The sequence below is a fragment of the Zeus faber genome (assembly GCF_960531495.2).
Source record: "Zeus faber genome assembly, chromosome: 7".
NCBI lineage: Eukaryota > Metazoa > Chordata > Actinopteri > Zeiformes > Zeidae > Zeus > Zeus faber.
In genome coordinates, this window is record NC_137203.1 from 13,526,319 (window position 1) to 13,548,818 (window position 22,500).

Below are 22,500 nucleotides of genomic sequence, written 5' to 3' on the forward strand. Positions count from 1 at the left end.
CTTTCCTGTGACAAAACAATTAAAAAAATTATAGGGGATGATTAACGCCGACCCTGGATCAAAAAAAAGCAAAACAGCACGAGGGCAATTCATATTTGTGTTCCTACCGCAAGAGAAAAAAAAACGCTTTACTTCGAATCTATTAAAATCTCAGCGAAAGGACAAGATTACAGATGTGACCCTCCCTCTCTCTCTCTCTCTCTCTCTCTCTCTCTCGCTCACTAGGGGCGTTCTTTGCGGCCGTTGCTGCTGCTGCTGCTGTAAAAGGGATTTATCAATCGCATTCACGATGATTAACCCTAAAGAGTCAAGGGCGCGACTCTCCCCGATCAGCGACGGATCCCCGGGACGCCCAAACAGAAGAAATAAACAAATAAATCAAAAAAATCAGCTGGACCTCCTTTTGTTGCTTTGTTCTGCCCGGACACGCTCCGAAAAAAAGAGGATCCAAGTTCGAGGCGATTAAGCCAAAAGCAAACAACTGGCGGTTGGGTTATGAGTGAGCCGCGTGTTCGCTTTATAGTTCGGGCGGATCGTCCGCGGTGGATCTTCGGATCGGGGAGACGCTCCGGTCCCTCTCCTCCGTTGCTGCACGGATCGTTTATCATCGGCTTCCGGGCTAATTGGCCAGAGGCCCTCGCGTCCTAATCCGGCGTTGACGTGCACTCAAAGGGACTCGCACACACATGCGCACGCGCACGCATCCATACATGCGCGCTCACGCAAATCAATATTTAAATCTTGCTTATTAAAATTGAAATGCCGATTTAGCCCGGCATTTAGATGTAGATGTAGATGTGGATAAAATGGAGAAGAGGAGGGTAACCTGCTTATCTGATTTATGAATTAGTAGCATTAGCAGGGAATTCATATTCTCTCGCACAGGTGCACTACCACACACACACACACACACACACACACACAAGTGTTCACACATGATGTTCGCAATACACTTCAGGGAAAGCGTTAAAGCGTTGTGTATTGTATTGCATTTTATAAAATTGGAGAAATTCATGATAACGTTTGGAAGGAGAAATCCGATTTGTTTCTTTCCCCACACACACACGCACACACGCGCACACACACACACAGACACACACACACACACGCACACACACACACATATGGATGAGACACACACAGTGTCTGTATGTGTGTGTGTGTGTGTGTGTGTGTGTGATCAAATTCACTAAACATAACCCAACTTTGTCAAACAATCAAACCTTGTGACAGTTGGAATCAAGTCACTGTCTTTAAAAGCATTTGACCTTTTTCATGAACAGCAGCCAACTTTAACATGTATTACAAATATTGCTTTAAATACACATCTTCACACACTGGGTGCAAACGTGACATATCCTCCAAGACTTCCGAAAGAACACAATGTTAACACTAACTTTAACTTTGTTCATTTTTAAGATGTTGCACATGCAAAGGGCTGTCAGGATATTAATAACATATTTAATTTAAGAACCATGCATTCATATACTACTACTATGTATATTTCCACTTTGTAACCACAATGTAACTATGTATGTAACCACTGTGTGTAACTACTATGTAACTACTATGTAACCACTATGTGTGTAACTACTATGTAACAACCATGTGTGTAACCACAATGTAACTATGTGTGTAACAACTATGTAACTACTATGTAACCACTATGCAACTATGTATGTAACAACTATGTGTGTAACCGCAATGTAACTATGTGTGTAACAACTATGTGTGTAACCACAATGCAACTATGTATGTAACAACTATGTGTGTAACCACAATGTAACTATGTATGTAACAACTATGTGTGTAACCACAATGTAACTGTGTGTAACAACTATGTGTGTAACCACAATGCAACTATGTATGTAACAACTATGTGTGTAACCACAATGTAACTATGTATGTAACAACTATGTGTGTAACCACAATGTAACTATGTGTGTAACAACTATGTGTGTAACCACAATGCAACTATGTATGTAACAACTATGTGTGTAAACACAATGTAACTATGTGTGTAACCACTATGTAACTATGTATGTAACAACTATGTGTGTAACCACTATGTAACTATGTATGTAACAACTATGTGTGTAACCACAATGTAACTATGTGTGTAACCAATATGTAACTACGTATGTAACAACTATGTGTGTAACCACAATGTAACTATGTATGTTACCACAATGTAACTATGTATGTAACAACTATGTGTGTAACCACAATGTAACTATGTGTGTAACCATTATGTAACTATGTATGTAACAACTATGTGTGTAACCACAATGTAACTATGTATGTAACCACTATGTAAGTATGTATGTAACCACGATGTAACTATGTATGTAACCACTATGTGTGTAACCACAATGTCACTATGTATGTGACCACTATGTAACTATGTATGTAACCACTATGTGTGTAACCACTATGTAACTATGTATGTAACCACTATGTGTGTAACCACTGTGTAACTATGTATGTAACCACTATATCTGTAACCACTATGTAACCAATACATAACCACTATGTGTGTACCTACTATGTAACTACTATGTGTGTAACTACTATGTAAGCACTATGTAACCACCATGTGTGTAACTACTCTGTAACCACTATGTGTCTAACTACTATGTAACCACTATGTGTGTAACTACTATGTAACTACTATGTTACCACCATGTTTGTAACAACTATGTAACCACTATGTGTGTAACTACTATGTAACATTATGTAACTACTATGTAACCGCTATGTTTTTAACTACTATGTAACCACTATGAAACCACTATGTAACTACTATGTAATAACATTTTAATGGATATCATCATATAAATCACATCATAAATAAGCAATATAAAACAGCATGTACATGTTTCTTGTTCGTGTGTGTGTGTGTGTGTGTGTGTGTGTGTGTGTGTCTGCCAACAGTTGCATATAAACAAATGAACAACAGCTTGTGTTCTTGGTTGAGATCGTAACGAAGGTGTGATGTGTTTGTGCTTCCTTCTGTGTGTGTGTGTTTGTTTGTGTGTAATGAGTTATAACCTCAGCGCTCTAAGACCATTGACTTTGACTGGCGAGATCCATAATGACTTCAACACTCCCACTGGCTGTTAAGGAAAATGAGGAAGGGTTTGAGGGTGGTGATGGGAAGCATGCTTTGTGTGAGTCTGTGTGTGCGTATGTGTGTGTGTGTGTGTGTGTGTGTGTGTGTGTATGTGTGTGTGTGTGTGCGCTCCGCTCTCTACACAATGGCTATTACTGCATGGAACAGATGTTGCCATGGAAACTCGTTGGCAGCAGCTTGATGGTCAGATGATCACACTGTATTAGCAGATACAAGGTGAAAGAAAAAATAAAATGAAAGGGAAGAAAAGGAGCATTTTGAAGATACAAAGGAGAGAAGCATAAACAAACAAACTAAAAAGACGTGAGAAAGTTGAATGCAGAAAAATGAGAAACATGTAAAGAAACTCCATCATAGCAAGTCTGTGCCATCTTATAACATTTTTTTTACTTTTACCGGAGAGAATATCTAATATACGTATATGCTGTATCTGTAATATATTCATATTATCAAAAAATGTATATAATATTATAAATGTTATATAACATTTTATGATTTACTGTTTTACCGACAAATATAATCATAACATTAATAATAATAATAATAATAATAATAATAATAATAATAATAATAATAATAATAATAATAATAATAAAAGATTGATAGATGCACGCAAGAACCCAATCAAATTTCCCTTTTTCCCCTTGTCTTACACACATACACTAATCTTGAATATTGAATTTAAATATTAGTATGCATGCAAATGAAGCCCAGGCATAAAGCAATAAAATAACGGAAGAAGGATATCATGGACCGTGGTGTCAGCCAAGGACCTTTTAGAGTTGTATCTGCAAAATCATGTCAGATTGTTTTTCCACATCTCCGACTTTGCGTATATCTTCATAGAGTCGCATCAATTTAATTATAAGCAACGCACAGAATCTTTACCTCCTCGGCAACGGTATCTCTGTCCACTCTCGGTGTCAGAATGGTATTAACCGCAGCGGGGGGCAGGTCACGATGTAATGACGCTGCTATACGCGAAGACGGCTCTTAGATATCACAGTGTGATGCAGCATCAAATGTTGCACAGTCGGTCTGAAATCCCGCGGCTGATACGGAGCGTTTTTGCATTTTCCGTAATGGCACTAATTACTTGCGACGCCGTCGTTCCGCGAGCAGCCGCACGGTACACGCTGCCTCGACGGAGCTGTAGACATGGATTTTGGGCAGGAGGTCAGAGCTCGGCGGACTTCGCTGCTCTGTCTCAGAGACGCTCAGGTACACTCCGCTTTTCGATTAGCATGCACAGACAGGGCGGAAAGAAATCTCTGCGGCACGCACAATTATATCCGACGGGGTTGGAAAAGTAGAAAACAGGGCTCAGAGGAGGGGGGGAAGAGAGCCGGGAAAATGAAGAAAGCTGGAAATAAAATAACAAAATGAAAGAGGGGGAGAAAAAAAATATAATGCAGCGCCGAGTCTCATCTGGATGGATGTGTGACAACAAGTCGCAAAATGGAGGAGAGGAGCGAGCGAGGGGTGGCGAGAGAGAGGAGATGAGATGAGTGGGGGGGAGAGGGAGAGAGAGAGAGAGAGAGAGAGAGAGAGAAGATGTATTGCTAAAATGAGTTCTCTGCCCTAAGAGCAGCGCGGGCTGTCAGCCCCTTAAATGAAAACAACAGTGAGTTGACAGCTTAGTTACTGGCTGCATCACGGCCTCCCACCGCCTCCCTCCCTCACGCCGCGTGGAAACCAGACGGGGAAATACACACAGTACAACACAATACGACACAATGAGACGAATAAATAATAAACAATGAGGGGAAAAACTTTGTCGCCTACTTGGCAGAGAACTGAGGAGAGAGGGCCAATCGAGCCCCCTCGCTTAATCTGACGATGATTAGAATTCAGGGGCGGTAAATATTTGAAGCAACTATGTCTCGATCCCTAACTCAACACAGCCTAACAGGAATAAATAATTCATATGTGTATTGTTTTTTGGGTTTCTCTCTCCCCTCCAGATGTAACGAAGGGTACGCTTTGGTATAATAACGTTATGTAAGGTGTTTAGTTATGCAGATCGGCGACGATAAAGATGAGAACGAGGGAGGCAGAACGGGTCCAGAATGTGTGTGTTTGTGTGTGTGTGTGTGTGTGTGTGTGTGTGTGTGTGTGTGCGGGTGTGTGTGTGGCTAATGCCCGAGTGCTGATCAGCTTGACAGATAAAAAGTCGGACAAGCAGGCAGGGCAATATATCAAACATTCATCCAAAAGCAAAACGAATGAAATTTGTTCATGAATCTATCTCGAGTACAAAGGTGGAACGATCCAAAATCCAAAGCCTCCAAATTCTCTGCAAACGCTTGAAGTTGAATCCAAAGCGTGCGGCCGGACAGAGTGGGCTGCCAGCTGCGGGGGGTGGTCTGGGTCACAGGCATTCAACTTGGAAAAAAGCAACAAACGGAATCAGGCACTCCATCCGACACAGCCTAAATTACATTTTCCCCTGCACCTGAATGCCTAGCTTTGGGCTTGAAGATCTTATTAAAATGTTATGGCTCTTCATAGCACACTGGCACTTTACCATTGGGAAACTTACCACTCTGCTGCAGGATCTCATCGCGCATCAACGCAGTGCAACGGCGCAAACGTTTGGGCCTTAAAGAACATGTTGAAGAGAAATAGCCTTTTTAATGACTTAGAACGCTCTTATAAACAGCGACACTCGGTGAATACTGCAGGAAAAGACAGAAACAAAGTTTTTTGGGGTGTCGTGTCTGGCGCAATATCTCCTGGTCGAGCATCTCATCTGTGATTTTGGTCATACCCATCGTGGAAAGTTTGTTGTTTTTTTTTATCGGCCGCTTACGTCTGGCAAACGCCATTATTTTGCAGTATTTGGGGTATTTTTCATATCAAGTCCTTTCAGTAGGCGAGTGAACTCGAACACGATATCGCCGCACGGAGACGGAAAGCGACGGCGAGTAAAATAAAATAATGAAATACCGAAATAATAAAAAAAAAAATTAAACACATCTACATAAACAAGCAAAAAAAAGGACGGGGAAGACGGCCCAAAAGAAAGGGAGGAGAGGGTGAGAAGGAGAAAAGAGTGTTGGAGAGAGAGAGAGAGAGAGAGAGAGAGAGAGAGAGGTGGAGCGAGCCAGGCACATCTCCATCATTAAGAGCCTTTAATAGAGATTTAATGGATGCACTAAGGTTGTGGGCGGAGTGGGAAGGTGACGGATGAGCGTCGGAGTGACAGATCAGAGAGAGGGGGGAGAGGGAGGGGGGAGACGGATAGAAGAGGGGGGAGCTAGATTGACACCTGACGGTAAATCAATTTCTTGTCATCCCGAACAATATTGTCACCTCTCCTCTCCTGTCCTCTTTCATCTCATCTCCTCTCCTCGCTCCCTCCCTTCCTCCTGGATTCCTCCCTTTGTTCCGGAACAACAGTGGTTTCCCCTTTGGAGACGCTGGTTTTCAAATGACGCCTGGGAAGCTCAGAACCCCACGGCTCAATTAGAACTCTTGTTATGTAGTGTGTGCGTGTGTGCGTGTGTGTGTGTGTGTGTGTGTGTGTGTGTGTGTGTGTGTGCCTGTACAAAGCGTGCATAAACGTGCATGTGTTTGCTCCTGAAGTCTGCATCAAAACTCTGCTCAACATCACGCTTCATCTAAGGACCCGACAAACTGTCGAAGTGAACCTAAGAGTCTGTCTCCTGCCTGGCAACCGGGAATTGAGCTTTAAATTAAAATAAAAATAGGCCCCAGTCGTCTAGATGTACCGTTCCTGAGTTAACTTTCAGGTTTATTTCATACTTGCCAAATTTCTATTGTTCATTTTTTGTTTTTACATTTGTTTTTTTCTGATTTATTGCAAGGATTATTACAGTGAGTACAGGATTACACATTTTCAATGAATCCTCGAAGTTATTGCAAATTGACATTTTATTTTTTGTATTTTTATTCTCTGACTTTATTATTATTAATATTATATTGAGTATCTTTGATGTGACAATGCAATCTATCTATCTATCTATCTATCTATCTATCTATCTATCTGTCTGTCTGTCTGTCTGTCTGTCTGTCTGTCTGTCTGTCTGTCTGTCTATCCATCCATTATTTGGTGATATTCTTGAAAGGCTGAGGTGTGTATATTTATACATCCAGTCACACACACACACACACACACACACACACACACACACACACACACACACACACACACACACACACACACACACACACACACACACACACACACACACACACACACACACACACACACACACCTCAATAGCATTGTTTTGGATGTAACTTACTTGGCTACATAACTGAAATGTATGTACTGTATGTATATGTATTTGTTTTTGATATGTTAACGTATATGCTTAGAGAGCATTGTTTTCTATTTAATGCACTATATACACTACACTGACTTTATACTTAATTGCTCCCTTTCTATGTTTATTTCTATCCAATCTGTCACCTAGCCTAAAACATATCAAGGCAGGTGCGTTGGACTTCAGTTGCTTCTTTTATTGTGCTCGGTTCCTTCTTTCAATGCGCTCATGTCTTCTAAGGGTCGTGCATGAAGTCCACCTTGATCCAGAAACAGTTTGTACGGAGTTGACTGAGGAGTTTGATCTGACATGGAGGGTGCATGAGCCCGCGAACAACGACCAAATGCTTAAGATGACGAATTTCTATTCACGAGCATTCATACTTTGAACAGCCTATGGCAGGTCCTCCACGGCGTTTCGACGTTGATGTATACCATTTAATTAAGCCCGACTGCGACCAAGCGCATTTCTGCAACGTGCTTCAGGAATACATTACATTTTACCATCCACGGCGTGTTACAGGGAACAAACTTTCGGGAGGCGAGCCGATTTTACAAGTCACTTCATCAACGGCTTCTTTTTATTTTTTTTTTTTATTTTTCTTTTAGCTCTTGTTGAGAAATGTATTATCACGAGTGGGTTTTGATATAAAAGCACAGAACACAGACCCCCTCTCAAGAAAATGTTTTTTTTTTGTTTTTTGTTTTTTGTTTTTTGGAGGGAACAGTTTGCGCTGTGTTAACGGGCACCTGGAGCACTTTAATATCACTGACAAACAACGGTGAGCAGGGAGGCACTTTACTATTACTATCGCACTGTTTACAGAGGGCACCACGCAGTTCATTGTCTGGGATGAAAGGATGACATATGGGAGAAGCAGGAGGGAGCTGAGGCAAAGAAGAGGAAGAAGATGATGAAGGGCTAGGTGGATGGATTAAGGTAAGATTAAGTATTATCAGGATATTAGGAGGAATGGAGAGTCGGCTTTTACGATTATTTGTTTTCATTAAAGCCACATGCTGACAGACACACACGCACGCGCGCACGCACACGCACGCACACACACACACACACACACACACACACACACACACACACACACACACACACACAAACACACACTCTATGTTTGATGTCTTTTTGTAACCTGCTTGAACGTACATCAAATGCAAAAGCACATTTCAGGATAATCCCAATGGATGCCTGCAGGGGAAGTCAAACCATACTTTGTTCTACAAGTGTATTAAGGACCACACATTCAAATTCTTCACCAACACCTCCATCGGCTTTTTCAGTCATAGCCACGTGTCAGGGAAATGTAAAATACATCAATACCGCGGCGGTTCCTCCTCGTCTGTGATATTTGGGAGTTCCAGTGGATGGACGTGGGCGGAAGGAAGGGCACTTCAAATAATCTCGGCGGTCTCGGTGGGAAATAAGAAAGAGGGCCCCCGCGTTTATCAAAGTTTTTAAGCGAGGAGGGATCATCCAAAAAGGATCTGGTTGCTAAAGCGTAGACATTTTGGGCAACCTCACTCTCCGTCTTCGAGAAGCCACAAAACTCCTGTTCTTGCAAATTGTGGTTGCGTGCGCTCATGAGGTGAGAAGCCGAAGGGGCTCCCAGGCTGTTAATACATCGGGTCGATTAAAGGGTGAGGCCGGCGTGAGTTTAAAATATTTCCATTTTTAGGGCAGGAAAGTAATTAAAAATGGGTCAATATATCCCCATGAAAAAAGCCCAAAGCCGACGATTCCATCTCCCCTCCGAAACTGATTATGCACTATATGTTCGAGACTGAACACAATAGCTGCCTAATTTCTACTTGAATAACTAACTGAAACTAATTGATTCCTAAAAAGTAACGCAGTAAGTAAATTGAATAATATAGAATAAAATAAAATAAAAATAAAATAACTCAAAGGTAATACGGACTGGGTGTACAACCCTCACCCTAGATGGCAATGTTGTAATAAGTCGGAGAAATGGAGGCCGGCGCCAGATAGAGCCCCTAAATCTCTCACACACACCTCCATTGTTGTCCAAACAAATGATGGAAAATAGTCAGGGCACTCCTGTCGCTTTGATCAGCTCTGTACGGATAGAAGCGTGGACGGCGGGGCGCCGTTTCGGTCTTTCCATAGGCTGCGATGACGCAAATAGAAAGCCTCGCTGGCCTCAGCCTCGCGCGCCGGGCGGCGTTACACGCTCCCCTACAGCGACGTAACTTATGGCTCAGAGATCGCATCGACTTGGAGAATCATTTATAACTTACTCCTGGCGCGGGGCTTTTTCTGGCGTGTACACACCGTTCAGCGCCGCAGTGCTCCAGGAAATCCAGCTACGTTGCCAAGTATATTTTGCAGCGCTAGTCAAATACCATCGCCACGAGGACACTCGCAGGCTGGCAGGCTGCGTACAGCCAACCGGTAAAAAAAGACTAAGAAAAGTTAAAGTTCCATTTTTTTCGTGATGTTTTTTATGTGTTAAACGTCAAGTAACAGCATCGCCATTATATCCATCTCCCCGTCGCTTCTTCATCACGGCTGTCACTAGGCGCTGACAGGCTCGTCTTGCCGTGAGCGCATTTCAGCGGCACGCCTTCTCATTCCTTTCGCGCAACCCAAAATAATGTAGAATCTCTACGTCTACGTGCTCGGCCCTGACTCTTCTAACAAGTGAAAATATCCATCTGTTCGCTTCTACGTGAGTCGTCTCCGTCTTGAAAATGGAAATAAGGTGTCTGAGATGAAATCTGTTAATTGATCGCTTGGTTCGAAAAATTTGAGACAGGCCCGGAAAAAAATAAATATCCGAGGCGGAGGAAAGTTATTGCGCAACTTTCCAAAGAAGTTATGATTCACACAACCTGGGGTTTATTCCCCCGTATTTGGCTTTTGTTTTTCCAAATTTGCTTTGTACTCTCTCTCTCTCTCTCTCATGGTTTCAGACACACACACACAGAATCCCATGCCTTTGAAAGGGGGTTTATTCCTTACATCAGCCCTTAAGCTCTTCAAAACAACTCCTCAGTAGCTGTCAGTTCAAATTACCAGACCGCCCCTTTGGAAGCTGCATTCTGACTCTGTCAAGTGGATCTACAGTCTGTCTGAGTGAAATCAGAGGAAGTCCACACACACACACACACACACACACACACACACACACACACACACACACACACACACACACACACACACATGCAAACAGACACACACACACACACAGACACACACACACACACACACACACACAACCACACACACACACACACACACACACACACATAAACACACATGCAAACAGACACACACACACACACACACACACACACACACACACACACACACACACACACACACACACACACACGCTATTGTTATTTCTTTGATACTTCTTACAGACACCAGTGGACCTGCAGCCCTGTAAACACAGTGTGAGTTCTCCCAACTCCGCGCCGACTCCCACTGTAAACTCACAGTACAGTCATCAGCCATTTGGATCATCGATTGTTGCGGGGTGTATTTTTCAATCAACGCTCGTCTTTATATTCTCTCTATCTTGTCTTCTTTTTTTTTTTTTTTTCCTCTCTCTCTCTCTCTCTCTCTCTCTCTCTCTCTTACACAAAGGCGTTCCCGTCAAAGAGAGGGAAAAATAAAGCCGGCGGGAGCGGCCCATTGTTATTCTACTGTCATTTCCCCAACTCATCCCAATCTCGCCCTCACATCTCGTTCCTCAAAGGCTGGAAATATCAATAGGGAGCGCGGGGAGAAATGTTTGAGTCGGGTGCGTGCCATCGGTAGCACCTGGTGAAAGCAGAGCGCCATCAACAATGCCAATGTCAGAGAGAACTTCAATTGACACATCCAACTGCAGTGAAGCCTGAGTTGGGCTTTTCGGGGACGGTCTGTCACCCCCCAAACATCAACCACAGGCACTTCAAGGCATTTAGCTGCGCAACTTTATTACGAATTCTGAGCTGTAGGGTGCACGTGTTTCCCTCTTTCCAATTTTTGTGTCAAAATTCCTTTCTGACCTGGTTGGCCACCAAAGAACCCGAGGTGAGTCAGCCATCACCTATCCCACCGCAGGGACCGTGAATATGACGCCCATGGAAATTTCCTGCTAAGTGCTTCACTGAGTCATGGAGTGCGAAATGATGGTGTGAAACAGGGGAACGGCGCGAGTAACGCGAGTTGTGGAAAATTGGTGGGAAAAAAATTAATAGAAAAAAACAATCCACAGTCAATTAACTTCTTGTTTACTTTAATACAGACATGACAGGAAGTTTTCAGGAGTGTGCTTCGTGGACGTGACGAGCACAGAGGTGACAATGGACTGGGCACACTATTAATCTCTCTCTCTCTCACACACACACACACTCATTATTTTCTATATTCTTCTTTTCTTCAGATGACTGTGCATGTTTAATCCCCATGGTAGCTGGAAGGGTACATATTCTTACTTTCTGTACAAACTGCATCCCTACCTCGTATTCCTCTCTGAGCTGCTGTAACGCCAGAACCTCACCCTCGGGGGATTAATAAAGTACTATCATACCTTCTTATCTCGTCCTATAAACAAATACTGTGTCACACAAGACCTCACATGATAATTACTTTGCTAGAGAGATATGAACTGGTTCACACCTACGAGGTGCCTGATTGCAGTTCCAAAATGTTTCATTACTACCCTAACGCAAACAAATGATCCAACTGCCACTTCCTGTTTATATCATATTTAGAGGATATAATTGTATTATACTATATGCAAAAACAACAGTATAAACACTAATACTATACACTATGTTCTTAAACTTAAGACTAATATTTAGTCTTGTGGATTAAGCAGCCACACCTGTCTTGGGTCTACGCAATTGAGCCTGGGAGGTGGCTGTACACCTGTTGATCGTCAGAGAAATCAACGAGCAACAGGTGAAACACCCCATTTTATAACATTCAGTCCCTGGCTCCACCAATCAACCACATTATATATTGTTAGATATGATTTAGTCCAAACCAAAGCTAATTAATAGTGAAATCTACCTATTTATCATTTTGCTGCAGAAGGACCCCCTGGGATTCCCTGAGGGACCCCCCATTGAGAACCACTATTATGCACTATACTTTACGGTATGACCTCCATAACTGAGTAGTTTGCAGAAGTATGCAACACGGGCATTGCATATGAGGCCGTTGCAATGTGAGATTGTTTATTTGTTTGCGTGTCGATTTGTTTACCTCTGGGAGAAGATGTCCCTGTAGGGGCTGCCGTGCTGCATGGCGATGCCGTAGCCGCGGTCTGGAGCGTTGTTACTGACGGTGTAGAAGGAACAGTCCTCGTCGTTGATGGCCACGTACTCCAACACCGCCGCGTCCCACACGAAGCCGAAGCGCCCATATTTCACCTGGAAAAAAAACCCAAACGTAAAGACAAAGACAAAGTAGCATAGGCAACATTGTCAAGCCAAAGAATGCAAGAGAAATACAAAGAGATTTCACAAAACTCAGCTGAAAATTACTATTTCAAATGAGACTTGGGATCAATAGACACAAGTATATTTCCCCGAAAAGGTGATTATTTCACACACACACACACACACACACACACACACACACACACACACACACACACACACACACACACACACACACACACACACACACACACACACACATATGTATGTACAGTATGTACATTAATGTTATAAAGACAATTTATTCCGCCAAGTACATTTTCATAGACAAGGAATTTGTCCTGGTCAGGATTGCTGTGTTTATACACACGATTAGCATCAGAGAAAGCTTAACAGTCTGAAAAATAATAATAATTGAAAAGAGTTCATAAAACAATATGATAAAATAAAATAGAAAAAAGGCACAAATATTCAAAAAAAACACAACAGAAATAGTGAAATATATAAAAATGTACATAATATAGAAATGTGATTCGATGCACTGGAAAAGTAAAATTCTAATAATAAACCCTATATATCCATATACTGTACATATATACCCACACCTAAGAGAAAAGAATGAATAAATATTAAGACCTTGACAAAAACAAGTTGTTAGTGCTTGGGTTCAAGCTTGATTTGCACATTGCAGTCTTTTCATAGCAAGCCAATACATTAGAACACGTTACGAACAAATCTTGTTTTCCACAATTTCTGTGTGTTTGTGTGTATGCACGACTTTGTGTTTGCATGTGAGTATTTTTCCTCTGAAAAACATAAAGTGAAGATTATGCTGCAAGGTGAAGATCACAGCTGTTTTATAAGAGACCTTCTGTACGGTGGCCCTGAGAACTCAATCCACTGCACCTTAAGAAAACACATGCAAATAGACAAACAACAAGCGAATTAAGAAAACGCCTTCACCAATTTCACATCACATGCACAGCATTTAGAAAAAACCTTGCAAATCAGACAACACAACACAATACAGACACAACGCATGACAAACACAAAGCAATACATCATTATTATAAATAATATAAAATAACACCCAATAATAATAATGTTAAAAAATAATAAAAATGTATCATTATTGTAATTATCACAATTATAAAATAATAGAAAATAAACCCCAATAACAGTTGTTTTGGTAACAAAAGTTTGTTGTATAATAAATATTTGTATTTATTATTATTATTATTATTATTATTATTATTATTGTTTTATTATTATTATTATTATTATTTTATTATTATTATTATTATTATTATTATTATTTATAGCAAAAACAAAAAGTGTATATATTTTGGTCGAAAGTGCCGAAATCCACTTTTTAAAATCTTTTTAGTCCTTTTCTAAGTCCTTATTGTGTAAACGGTGCACAAACAGATATCTTGAGGTTTGAACCGATTCCCATTACATTAGAGGACTATATTCCCTCATATAGGGAATGAGCACACAAAAAGCACTTTGTTGGCTTTTTTTCTTCCCAGCTCTGGTTCGCTGTGTGAGCTGTGAGGCTGTGAGCGCAGGACTCATCTGGAGGATGGACAGTCAACTCTGATTACTATTCCCCTGTTTCATCCAGCTGCAAATTGAGCCATTCCCTGAGTGTATATCTCCCCCTAATATGAATCCAAATAAATAAACCAATAAATCAATATGTGACGTCAGCCACAGCACTCTGTATTTTAATTTAGTCGTGTATTGTTTTTTTAATATGAAACTATAAGTCTCAAAAAGTAATGCCTGTACACACAACTGATCAACTCTGTGCAAGGTTGAAAAAAATCCTCAGAGAGAGAGGTTGTCATTGTCAGATATTTCTTTTTCACAGACAATCAATTTCATTGTTTACATTCTCTAATCAAATCTATAAAAATCGGTATAATAATAATAATACATGTATAATCCACTGTGGGAAACACTGCAGTTTAATATGGGCAAGACTAATGGCAGGTAATTTGTTATTTATTTAGTCATCATTGTTACTTAAATGTGTTGTAAATGTGACAGACAATAATAATAATAATAATAATAATAATAATAATAATAATAATAACAATAATAATAATAATAATAATAATAATAATAATAATAATAATAGTAAATAGTCTATGTTAACACCTGCTATAATAGACTACACATCCTCCACACATCACTTCGTATGAAAGTTGCATCCCGGCCGAATTTAAACGAAGATAAAAGCATCTGTTGAATTCCATTCCCGTAATTATAGAATATGCTGAGCTTCATGTAATGCGTTGTGTCATCTGTAATGTGTTGTGTTGTTTGTAATGCATTGTATTGCCTGTAATGTGTTGTCTTGTCTGTAATGCATTGTATTGCCTGTAATGTGTTGTCTTGTCAGTAATGCGTTGTGCTGTCTGTAATGTGTTGTGTTTAACGTCGCATTTCTGTAATGTGAGAAACCCATCAGAGGGAGTCAGTCTACAGCAGAGCTCTCCTGCAAACACATGGGGAGAACCGTGTTGAAGCAGCTCTCAGCAGCCCCGGCAAGGTTGGCCAAAGCCAACTCCCAGGGAGGAAGAACATGTGGTGCTACCAATTCACACTCGAGATGAGGGTAATGTTGCCGCTGAAAATGAGCAAAATCCCCCCCCCATCGAAAACAAGTAAGATGGATGGGGAAGCCAACTCATTCATCCGAAAGTGGCCGGGGCTGCCGCCGCGCCTCTCTGAAACGGGCCACCTCACGGCTGCCACTGCAATCAATCAGTTTGGGGCTACAAGCGGGAAAAGACCAGGCTGGTTCTTGAACTAAGAGACTCCACCGATTAGTCAGTGAGGAACGCAATCGCCAAGGTCCGTAAGTACTGGCCGGTAGTGGAAAGCCCAAGCCGAGGTTGACCGAGCGGTCGCTAGGCTGCATCACCAAGAACTCATCAGCAGGGTCCAGGCAGGAATGGCGGGACTAAGGTGGGAAGAGGGGCGCCACCGATGGCGCCGTGATCAGGTCCTCCAGCAGGGGATGTTCACCACCGGTGGAACACCACAGCCACTTCGTCAGGGGGGGCGGGGGGGAAAAGCAGCACCGGGACAAAGGAAACATCAAGGCTCTTTTCCTCGGACCAGGAGCGGAATACGAGAGTCGATCTCGGCAAGCAGCTCAAACTCCCCCGGCGAGATTACCACCACGTCTCTCCGTCCCGACATAGCAGTGTGGTCCGCCGTACTCCTCGCTGAGCTGCCAGCACTACTACGGATGGGAGGCCGCCTTGGAATGGAAGACGATCGAGCGCGCCGAGCCGGCTGCTGAGTGGAGGGAGGCCGGCTGGAGGACCACCGTCTACCCGGTGGAGCTTGGATGCAGAGGCTCCGCCGGGCTGTCAAACACGCGCCCGCTGAGAGGTGACGGGAGCAAGGCTGAAGAAGGCCACAAATGAACGGGCGGAGGAGGCGGAGAGGGAAGGACGAGCGTTGGGGAAAGAACGCCGGGCGGCGGGGAGACGTCCCTGTCGCTGCTCTGCCGCCAGGAGACGTTCCAGGATTAAAGGAGCGAAACCTTGAAGATCGGTGGTACCCGGCTGATGACCCTGCGGCTGACCCGTGGGCACCGGAGGAGGTGCTACAGGCAGTAATGCCCAGCAGGTTGTACCAGCCAGCTGCACGTTTACTTTGCAGAGCGTTTCTGTGATGCCTTGTGTCTCTATTGTGTTGTGTTGTCTAAACTTGCAGCGTGTTTTCTAAATGCTGCGCAGCTTATGTCAAGTTGGTGGAGATGTTTTTCTTCATTTGCTTGTGTTTTGTCTATTTGCATGTGTTTTCTTAAGTCGCAGGGCATCGAGCTCTCATGGCCACTGTGCAATTGCTCACTTTAATAGAACTGCTTTCCCAAAAAGCCTTTCAAACATAATGCACAACAACAACTTCCATCTGACATTCAGACCCGGACATCTCAACGGAACAATTCACTGAAAAGGCCTGGACCTGAAAACACATTAAAAGGCGCGCGCGCACACACACACACACGCACACGCACACATGCCACACACACACACACACATACACACACACACACACACACACACACACACACACACACACACACACACACACACACACACACACGTACGCATCACACCACACCTTATGTCTATGCATCACCACAATTTCCCTCCATATCGTGAATAAAGTGAGATCAGACCCTCTGTTATGTATGTGTATTCTGTATGTGTGTGTGTGTGTGTGTGTGTGTGTGTGTGTGTGTGTGTGTGTGTGTGTGTGTGTGTGTGTGTGATCATGGCACAGGTGCACTATGGGTTTCAACATCACAACTGTAGGATAAACTGTTCTTTTCTTACTACATTTAGAGAGATTATCCATCCATCCATTATCCATCTATCTTTCTATCTCTCTATCCACCCATCCACCCACCCACCCACCCATCTAACTGGAATCCATTGATTAAACAGTTTGTCTATCATAAAGAATTTGGTATTTATACCCATAACAATAATTTATTGTGTTCATCGAATAACATTTGTATATTCTGTATATTTCTTTTATAAATTTGGCTATTTCATTTTTTTTTGTATTTGTGTATATTACATGTATTATTATTATTATTATTATTATTATTATTATTATTATTATTATTATTATTTCATTTTATTTTATTATTATTTTGTAATTGTTAAGATTTAAGCTTTTTTAATGCAAATTGTCAGGGGTAAAAATGCACCAATCCTCACCATGAAAGAGTCCTAGTATATGAAAATGTAATAAACTCATTGTGATTCTGATTCTGATCTACAACGGATATTAGTGGGTAAAAAAAAAAAAAAAAAAAGCAAGAGTAAAAAAACGATTTAGCACTGCAGTCGTTAGAAAATCAGTCTCACTGAGCCGTGGAGGACGGCATGGCAGAAATAACAATTTGTGGCTATCAGGAAGCGCTGCGAGGGCTCATGAATATACAGTATCTCCTCAGCCAGAAGCGGCTGTTTGAGCCAGAAAGTGACTTTTCAAGGGAACAAATGGAGCCAAAATCATTATTTAGGACTAAAAAGGTTTATTCCTCCTTCCTCCATGATTTTCTCTCTCTCACCGCCTTTTATCAGACGGTGAATGAGAGCGACTTGGTCACTGAGAGGAAGAGAAACCTTTATAAGACCATATTAGCCCTTAAATCTTAAGACAAGCTTATAATGGTAAAAAATAATTAAAGGATCAAAAAGGAAAAAAAAAAACCCCACACATCTGAGACGGGACTTAATAATTGCATCAGAGCATTTATAAGAGGGAGAAAAAATAAAATAATAATTGAAAAAAAAAGCACCCAGACATTTTAAAATCAAACAGAGGGCTCCTAAGGTCCGCGAAATGTTGCTTTTACGAACAACAAAGTCAAATAAACATGTTTGCTTTCCTTCAGCGGACAGGAAGAAAAAAAACACACACACAAAAGAACCACAAATCACAGATCATCATTGAGAGTCTTTAAGCTCCAAATGGGCAAACAGAGGCAAGGGGGGGAATCAAAATGGTAGAGAAAAGGAGGCGATCGGGTGACGAGAGCCTCGGGCTTTGATGGCGGCGGAGAAGAAACTACAGCTATTTGTGGAGAGAACCAAGTGTAACACAGAGCTGCTTCTCCTCGGAGAAGGAAAGAAAGAAAGAAAGGAAGAAAGAAAGAAAGAAAGAAAGAAAGAAAGAAAGAAAGAAAGACATCAAACAGCTTTGGGCAGAATTTACCAAAAAAATACAAATCAGAAAATGGATTTTAAAAAGCGTCCGTAGGGAAGTGATAGCAGGATGTCACCATGAGGGAATATTTGCCCATCTATGGTCAGTGGTGGGAGACGTACTCTCAGACTTTTTACTTCAGTAAAAGTACAAATAATGAGACACTAAATGACTCCAGTAAAAGTAAAATGACCATGTTGACATTTATACCCCAGTAAAAGTATTTAAGTACTTGCCCATAAATGTAACTTGAAGTATTAAAAATAAAAGGACTTGTCCCATCCTGTGCCCTGATATGGAAGAGCCTGTAACACAGGAGTACACACTCTGATCAGTGTAGTGAATCAGATCCTGTTTTCATATTTATAAATACAAATCGATTTCAAAGAAAGAAAAAACTCAAGAAAAGCTGTGTAGTAGAAATGTAGAACAGTAAAAAAGTACAGATATGTACTTGGAAATGTAGGGGAGTAAAAGTGGAAAGTCTCTGAAAATGAATATACTTAAGTACAAATACTTAAAAAAATGTATTTTCGCATAGTACTTAAGTACATTTTTAATACTAAGTACCCAAAGTACTTACTCACTTAACTACTTTAAGTACTTAATTACTGACTACTTAAGTACTTAGTTACTGACTACTATAAGCCCTCTAATGATTAACTGCATACTTTGTAATCTCTCCAACTAATCACCATGCTCTCTCTCTCTATCACACACACACACACACACACACACACACACACACACACACACACACACACACACACACACACACACACACGCACACACACACGCAAACACACACACACACACGCACACACAAACTCACACACACACTCACACGTACAGTAGGGACAAACAGTCTTTTGCAGTATTTCCAGTGCTTGGTTGAGCTAATCAGTTGTTGTGACTCTAATTGTGCCAGGGTAATTATCAGACACACAGATACCTTGGAACACACACAGTGACATGTATGCAGAGCGGTGCGCACACACACACACACACACACACACACACACACACACACACACACACACACACACACACACACACACACACACACACAGAACTATCTCCGTTCTTGTGCCAGTGAGCATGGTCTCTTGGCTCTCCTTCCTCCCTCGTGTTTGCTTGCGTCCCACTTGCTTTGCTCTGCTTTTGTTTGGGCGTCATTTGATAATTTGGGGAACGTTACAACACGGGGCTGCCAACCCCCCCAGCCAGCCAGCCAGCCAGCCAGCCAGCCAGCCAGCCAGCCCTACCCCCGCCCTGTTCTGGCTGCCACCCTGCGGATCTGAATAAAGATTGGATCGGGTACAAACAAATCAATCATGGCACAGGCAGAAGTTGGCTCCTCCGCTTCCCCTGCACCTTGCGCTTCGGCGTGTTTCCGCCCTAAATCTGAGAACTGACTCCATTTTCTCCTTCCCGCCGCGTTTCGTCAAGTGACTAAACTGGAATGGTACGATGAGGCGTGAGTTGAGGCTTCATTTGTATCCGTATGAAAAAGTCCTAAAATGAAGTTTATCACTGTTTCACACTCATGTGGTGCATTGGAGCTCCTGTTCTCTCATCTTCGTGCACTCTATTCTTTCAGATATGTAGTAAATACACAGGAAAGATTACCTCACAATTTGGCAGGTCACTCATTTGGGTGTAACACCGGTAACGATACCGGGACGCAGCAAAGCTAACAGAAGCCGAAACCACGTGCAGGTATGGGCACTTGGCGCTGACGCCGGATGGGGCGTCTGGTCAGCTGGGTGGGGCGGGCCTCGCCCTTACGCGGGGCGCGGGTGGGCATTGGAGTCCCGCCAGCTCGTCGTTCGGCAGAGTGTGTGTTTGTTGCCGTGGGGCCGGGATCCAGGCCCGCGGCCCGGGTTCTGTGCCGGCGGCTACGTGTTGTGCCCGCACCTGCGGGTTGGTTGTATGTGTGCGCCCCTCGGGTGCCGGGTCTCCTCGTGCTCCCTGAGACTGGGTTATGCTCCTCGGGGCCGGGCGTGGGGGTTGCTCCACGGCCGTCTGGCTTCTCCGGGGGCCCGGGGGTCTTCTGTGGCCGCAGGGCCGGGAGCTTGGGGCTCTCCTGCAGCCGTAGGGTGTCTACAAGTTCGGGGGCTTCGGGGCCCTTTCCGCTGCACGCACACACAAACACACATACACATACAGGCGGTACCATCCCACACGCACACAGCACCACATCTGCTTGGAGTGCACCCCAGCACCCTCCTGGTTGCATTTCCCTCCTTTCCTCCCTCATTTACTGCCATGACTATGACAGGAAGAGGCCACGTGTCCAGTTGTAGTTCCAGTTTTCCTGGACCTTATCAACTGTTGTCGTGCAACGTTTATGTGTTTATGTTGTGTAAATGTTGTTTGGTTCAATGTTTAATTGTCTCACCTGTGGTGATTCTCCCCTTCTTGGAGTAGTGATCAGTTGTTTATAGACCCACACATGATAAAAAGTTCTCCAAAGAAAGGGGGGGGGGGGTTGGTGGTTAAAATAAAAAAAAGAGAGAAAAAAAAGAAAAAAAAAAAAAAAAAGAAGCCGAAACCACAAACATATTTTTCCCGCCGTGAGATCACATTCGCTTTCCGCGAAATATGGAGTGAGTTGTTGGACCAAAAGCAGAGAGTGGTGTTGTCCCCAAGGACTCGTCCCCCATTTTTCCCCCCATCGCTTCGCATTGAACCAGCTGGGAGCAAAGGACGGAACCCGAGCGACGTGCTCCACGAGGAGCGAGTGTAAAGCGGGGAAGGAACGTAAACAAATGTGAACTACTCCCTCTCCTTCTACGTCTCCTGCTACCGCATGACGAGCACCGCACCATCACTAGCGCTCGAAACGCGACACAACGGGGCCGACGCCACGGCCGAAACCGCACCGGCCGGCCGAGGCACGCCTGCTCCGCCGCTCCGCCGGGCGGACGAGGGGGCCGTTCACCGCAGCCAAAGAAAGAAAGAAGAACCGAACAAAAAAGAGGAGTGCGCGGGAAGTGCTTTCCAGGTGGCTCCGGTCCCACGCGAGCCTCTCGGTCTCGGCTGCTCGCTCCGGTGGCAACAGTTGCCGCCGACGCCCCGCGTTCATCCCCCAGCGAGGCGATGTGACAACTTCTTCATCTCCTCAAATGTACTGTTTGTTGTTCTTTAATTAGCCCTCAGCTGTCATTAGTTCTCTTTGTTTCCCCGGGAAGAAGGGAGGGGAGGGGAAGAAAAAACAAAGCAAAAAAAACAAACAACAAAAAAAAAGAAAGAAAGGAAAAATTAATCGCCTATTGCCACGCCGCATGCAAATCTTAGCTCAGCCCGGGTTAAGCCGATGAGAGATGTGATCGAGGAGAGGAGGAGTAATTGGAGACAGATGTTGCAGAGACGGATCATCCGAGACGGATCAGTGAGCCAAAACTAAGATGGCACCCTTAATAGGATTCGGCGGGAAAAGAAATGTACTGTTTCCTCTCCGTTTCATTTTAATTTCTCGCTTTTTGTCCAATTGTTTCTCCCATAATGACTCCTTGTGTTGCACTTTGCATCGCCTTTGAGAGGGAAAAAAAAAGTACAAATCATCGCCGCATGAATCTTTCTTTGTATTTTTTTGTGTCCCCCCCCTCGCCGGCGGTGCGGAGGGGCTTTGTGGTGCTGCTGGGAAGCGTGCTGGCTTCGTGCTGTAGCGCATTTTGTCGTCGTCCCTTTGTCTCTTTGCCAATGACGTTGTCGAGCGGCGACAAGGGCCCGGCAAAAAAAAACAAAAAACGCTGCCTCGCTAAAAAAAACGAAAAGTGCAGAGAGTGACTGCATCAGGAACGGAACGAACGGAACATTTGTACAATAACCAGACGTGGGAATTCCTTAAGTCTGTTTACTTTTTACTGTTCTTTGTCAACATTGTGTTTTACGGTTTAAATTCCTCAGG

At 43.2% G+C, this 22,500-nt stretch overlaps 1 protein-coding gene across 1 annotated transcript in view; it reads right to left on the reverse strand.

Annotated features, from left to right (window-relative positions):
* The window catches only part of grid2 (glutamate receptor, ionotropic, delta 2), a gene marked incomplete at both ends in the record, with an annotated part of 557,550 nt that overhangs the window by 14,855 nt on the left and 520,195 nt on the right, over nucleotides 1–22,500 (reverse strand). The window contains 1 exon segment of the mRNA XM_080004041.1: nucleotides 12,664–12,830. Within this exon segment, the coding sequence (XP_079860167.1) occupies nucleotides 12,664–12,830 (167 nt within the window).